The 6,000-nt window shown below is 32.2% G+C and overlaps 1 protein-coding gene across 1 annotated transcript in view; it reads right to left on the bottom strand.

Moving 5' to 3' along the window:
- Window positions 1–1,056: 1,056 nt before the first annotated feature.
- TARS (threonyl-tRNA synthetase) overlaps window positions 1,057–6,000 on the bottom strand; it is a 29,046-nt gene continuing 24,102 nt past the window's right edge. Inside the window, exons 15-17 of the mRNA XM_012640505.1 lie at window positions 5,052–5,124; window positions 2,032–2,146; window positions 1,057–1,528 (exon numbers count right to left, since the gene is read on the bottom strand). Of these exons, the coding sequence (XP_012495959.1) occupies window positions 1,380–1,528; window positions 2,032–2,146; window positions 5,052–5,124 (337 nt within the window). The 3' untranslated portion in view covers window positions 1,057–1,379. The remainder of the gene's footprint in view (window positions 1,529–2,031; window positions 2,147–5,051; window positions 5,125–6,000) is intronic.

Consider the following 6,000-nt stretch of genomic DNA (forward strand, 5'->3'; position numbering starts at 1 on the left):
GATGTATAAAGCTTCTCTAAATGTTTGAAGGGAAATTATTAATGTATCATAGAAGCCATTTGCTGCTTTAAGTGGAAGACAGATACCAAAACCAAAATCTAAACCATAGTTGCTCTTTGGACCACATACAATGGAAACCACTCAAAATGATTCTGCAATATTATTTTAAAACTGAAGAAAAACACTAAGATACACAAATAAAAAGTTTTAAAATTGATCTGAAATTATGGTATCATGATTTGGGAATGCAAAGTCTGGTTTAAATATAAAATTAAGTTTCCCTCAAGATACATATAAAATTACTAATCAACGGCTAAATCTTAAAGACATTCAGCAGCAAGGCTTAATTATGAAGTTTCAAAAGACAACTCCCTATGATTAAAGATCTCCTTTATTAAAGTGAGGATTAATCTATGCAAATTGGCTTCTCTTTGAAGTGGCCCTTGCAAACAAGCTATTTGAGGTTATTATAGAATGGACAAGATGTTGCCTTCTAAAAATGATTAAGGAGGAATTAATATATATCCACATAAGGAATTCCTTATTTTGTGCTATTCTCTCAATCACCATTTACTGACAGAAAAATTTGAAAATGATCCCTTAGGGGAGAATAGAGAATTTGTATAACAAATTCTATGGCCCAGAACTATCTGCCATAAAAAGGTATTTCTCTGAAGACTCATCCTTTATCTTAAAAATTTGTGCAAATCTACTCTATCATAGATTCCTAGTAGTTTTTGTTTGAAAAGGTATCCATTCAAAGAGAAGTAAAATGACACTCAAAAAAAAAATGTTATTCCATAACTGAGGAGCCAGCACTTAGCTCACATCCCAGTTTGAGAAGAGCATATGCTGTAGCCCCGCCTCCCCTCCACCCAGCTGCGTCGTATTTGTTGTAAAACTGTAAAGACAAATGCTGATCACACAATTTGTTCTAGGTGTGTGTGTATACATGCGGGGGACAGAGCAGTCTTGAAACGTCTGTGAATGAAAGTTTTTATTTTTACACCATGATCCAATTCTAGTTTTTCATTTTTATTAAATGAATTTGAAAAATTTTATTTTTCAACCACACTAAATTTACAAAAAAGTTCTCTCACATTACACTAAAGCATTCCTCATGTTTTATTTCCAGTGTTCAGATATTTAATGAATAAAATCATTTTAATGGGTCTCTTTTAATTAACTTCTTCAAATATACATTGTCTAAAATCTGTCCAGATCAAAAAGGTTGATCCTGCAGTTACCTGTGTAGACTCTGCCAAGCTATTACAAGTTCAATATAAATTGATGTCTTCCAGAGTACAAAGTCAATATAACAGTAACACAGTAACACTGCTCACCCATTTCCACTAAGCCAATCTGGGCAAAGTACTTTGTTAAAATTCTTCCTCTGCCTGTTTGCTGCGGGACTGCTTGAGCTGCTGCAGGCGCTCAACGGTTTCAGAAATGGTACGTTCCCCATGGACTTTATTATCTCTTGTGCGGATATTAACAGTGCCACTGTTTTTTTCTTTTTCACCAACAACTAAAACAAAAGACAAAAAGCTTTGTTAGACTTAATCTAAAGATACGGAAGGATTCCTATTGAACATCTGAAAAATGATCCTGGGACTCAAAAGCTACCCTGCAGCTTCTAATATATTAAAATGTATACAGGAGACCACGTGTAGTTGGGCAAATGATTTAAAAATCTATTCATTTAAAAAAAATAGATAAAAACCACTTTCCAATACCTACAACTACTGTGCTTATTGAGTCACTTAATCCAGCCAACTTAATAAAAACTTGCTGTATAAAGAAATATGAGGTAAAGGGAGAAAACTTTCAGACAAACCTTTGAAGATTTTTTTTTTTTTCCCAAACCAAAATTTTCCTTTGTTATATAGTTGAAGAAACATAATAGTTTAAGAATCAGGACAGGAAGGAACTAAATAGATTCTTGACCACAATTCACTTAAGCTTGCCTCAAGATTTCAGTAGATTTCCCGAAGGTTTGGCAAGTTTTCTTTGGTAAGTTTTCTTTCTTACCTAGGATGAAGTTATATTGTGCTAACTGTGCATTTCTGATCTTCTTATTCAATGTACAGCCTGGATCCAGATCAATATCTGCCATGAGTTTGGCATCATGGAATTGTTGCCGTACCTATTTAAACAGAGATACAGAATTCATCAGATCTAGAATTAGGATTATATTTTGATTTTAAATGATTTCTTTCATTCAACATAGAATTTAGATAATCATGCAAGCATTAAAAAGGAATGCTAACAGATATATTGAAGCATATATTAATAATCTGTGACTTGGGTCTACATTAAAAAATGGAAATAATTTATTTTGCTCAAGAGATAAATGTTTTAGAAAATCCTTAAAAATCAGAATTCAGGCAATCAATTAAATTAAATCAGCTCTCTTAAAACATACATTATAAAGGGAAAGGAATCCTTTTGCAAACGTATCTCAAGTTCCTGATACTGTTGCCAGAAAATAGTTTATCATCTTTCATATAACATCCAATGATGGATTTACAGTCTAATGGAGAATACAGCATTTCTGATCCCACAAATAGGCTGCAAGTTGGTAACAGGAATCCATCCATTGCTGCCATTTATGTGTGCAATAGTTTAAAATAAAATGTTGATGATAGTGCAAACAATAAGTTAAAATCATCCCAACAGCTTCTTTTCTGTTCCTAAAAAATGGAATATAAATTGCCATATAAAATTGTCTTTTAATACTGTGTATAATGACCTAATTAAACAGAATTCTTTAAGAATAATTTAAAGATCACATCTGAGAATAATTAAAAAAGCAATACACTAGATCAAATTTTAATTTTAAATTAGATTAAATCAACTAGATTAAATTTTCCATCCACCTGAAAACCAATTATCATTAATGTGACAAAAAGATCTAAATGAACCATTTAATTTCACTATCACTTCACATTAACCTCAGATTGCAGAAATGAAAAACACCATGTACTCAACACTTCAAAGAAATGGTCTTCAAGTGAATAAATACTAACTTTCAAGTATCAGAAAGTTTAACAGATTCTCCTGGGCATTAATTAGTTCCTTAAATTTAAAATAGAATAATAAAGACTTAATAGTCTGAAAATAATTTAGAACAAATTAACAATGAGTGAATATGAAAAAAATATATTTCTGCTCATAAACAGTGTGCTTTGAGAGTTTGTCATTTTACATGCAAATCACCCCACATCTGGTTGAAAACAGTTACAGTGGCCAATAATGCAAAGAAAGGACAGGAGAGTTGGAAGCCGGAGTTCCTTCCTCATCTCTACCATTGGGGCAGTAACCTTGGGTTCTAGCTTAAAGCCATAGGCAGTGACCATCTGTCCTTTTTTTTTTTTTTTTTTTTTTTTTACAAACAAGGAAGTTATAAAGTTTCTGCTAAGCAGAATTACTACCACAATTCCCCCCAGAGCACTAAGGAGAAGGGTAGGAGTTTATGGAAGTTCTGATCAAATGCAGAATGAATTTTCTCCTGAAAACATCTTAGGTAAGGCTGAAAGTGAAATAGTAACTATTAGTACTCCATTAAGTACCACCAGTAAAACTAACTTTCTTGGGTTGACCTACGTATTCAATTATTTCTTTCAACTTTCTATGGAAAAATATTCCAAATGATTCACAACACACTAATTTTTCAAATCCAAGTTATATGTAAATTTAGGACTATTTGTGGATGCCAAAGTTTATGTCCTTGAGGAATATCTTTTTGGAACAACGTAAATTACCTTTACCTTTGACCGTATTGTACACAAGCCTTAGCTTAACTAATAGGTTTTTATGCCTTAATGATCATTAATCAATTGAACTGCTATGATTTTAAAAGTACACAAATTTCAGAATGGTTCTTACAGAGTTTAACAATTAGAGGGCCAGGATAAGTCTACATCTTCAACCATAACTTTAAAGAATAAAACACCAGTTTTTTGGTTTCTCAATATGGGACCTGTGCGCATAGAAGATGGGCAATTCTGCAACTGGGGAATGGCCCAATAATTGCAAATGTTTAACATCTCTGGTCTCTAGTCATTAAGTATGAATAGTGGTGTCCTGTCTTTCCTTTTCTCCAAGTCAAAATAACCAACCTCCCTGCCTCCAAACGAAAACCTCACCACCACATAATTCCAAATGCCAACCCACTCCCAGAGGGAAGGGGGGGTCAGTACTGTCTCCAGTTGAAAACTCAGTTAACTAATACAGACTTTTCCTACTGTGTGAGCTTTCATAATGCAAATAAATGCAATCAATTAACCATGGAACACTGATTCTCACCATTTATAAATAAAATTACTGTATGCAGTAATAGAAATACGTTACTTATTGGTTGGTTTAATGTCCAATTTTTTCCTAAAGACAGTTAAGACCTGAGTGCAATTTATTTATATAATCTGAAAACATAATGGTTTTGATGTTACAGTATTATTCATTGATCAACTTTTAATCATTTGAAATTCCTTAGTATGGAGTTACCACTATAGCAGAACAGATTATTCTAGCTTTTAAGGTAAAGTGTAAATGGTTATTTAAAAAAATTTTTTTTCAGACAGCCAGCAGCTTATAATAAATTACTATACATTTGTTAGTAAGTGAGTTTTTTGGCGGGAGAGCAAGACATTGGTCTGTCATGCAACTAACCTGAAAAAAAGTTTCAAATAGCTAAATACATTTGCATTAAAAATGAAGCAAAATTACTCTTTGATAAAGAGCAGCTTAAACTGTATTTTGCATTTGAATTTACATATCATACTGAGGTACTCGATATTTGCTAATTTAGTTTTTTAAAATACTAAACACTAAAATATGCAACTATATATAAAATATTACCTGAATATGTCTTATGATTATGGAACGATGTGGAAAAGCACTGAAGAGGTAATACCAATTCAGGCTTCTCACAGATGGAAAATAATATTTTTTGATATCATAAGCTTGATTTACTAAGAATACGGGGCTTGTAAGATTTGAAAAGCTTCAACAGATATTAAATTGAAAGAAAAGTCATATCTAAGGATTACCTTTTGGGCATATTCATCACATGTTGGTCCAACTGGAACTACCATTACCTGGCGAGGAGACAGCCAAAAGGGCCTTTAGAAGAAAATAAAAATATTTAATGTGGATCTGGGAATACTCACTAAACAAAGACAGCACATTTCTTAGTTTACTCTTCAATATCTTTTCCTAAAAACATGTAAGGGCTACTTTTAAAACTTAACTTTTAAAAAAATTATTCAATAAAAATTAAGGGAAGAAAATTCAGAAAAAAACTAACCCTAACATATAAAGAAAATCTGTAACTATGATTTGCCTTGCTAAGCAGATACCAAAGTAAATTGAGGACAGGAATTAGGCCTCACACTTTAATGCATCACATAGTAAAACCCCATGTATTGGCTATGAGAGGGGTTAAACAAATTGTTAAATAACTGCACGTAGTGATGAATTATTCAATATTATTTTATTATTTCTTCTTTTTTGGGGACATAGACAATGCCTTCAGTTTATTCAAGATCATTTTTGTAGGATTTAGCAAGTTGTAATTGATAAAAACTGGTGGTGGCACTTGGTAAAAAACGAGAGTTTTTTTACCTCTTACATAAAAAAAGTTATTATCTTATTTCATCGATCAGTACAAAAAACTCCCCTAATGTATGAACTAACCAATTTCAAATAAAACTGAAATGACAGCAATGTGTAAGATTAAACCAATTTGCAACAATTTATAAGTTTTAATTCAACACAATTACTATGGCAGGCTCTACGAATGATTATTTTATAACCCTGTGCTGCTTTCAACTGTGTTGTGGGCCCAGACAAAACTACTTAAAAAATATAAACTGCTTAAAATAATAGAAATGAATCACAAAACGCTGATCAGTTCAGCATGTTTTTTAAAAAATGCTTAGCTTCTAAAAGATGCCAACATACTTGGCTTATTGTGATCAGCAAGGCTGAACAAAGTAA

This window comes from Propithecus coquereli, unplaced genomic scaffold (assembly GCF_000956105.1).
Source record: "Propithecus coquereli isolate 6110/MARCELLA unplaced genomic scaffold, Pcoq_1.0 Scaffold154, whole genome shotgun sequence".
Classification (NCBI taxonomy): Eukaryota; Metazoa; Chordata; class Mammalia; order Primates; family Indriidae; genus Propithecus; species Propithecus coquereli.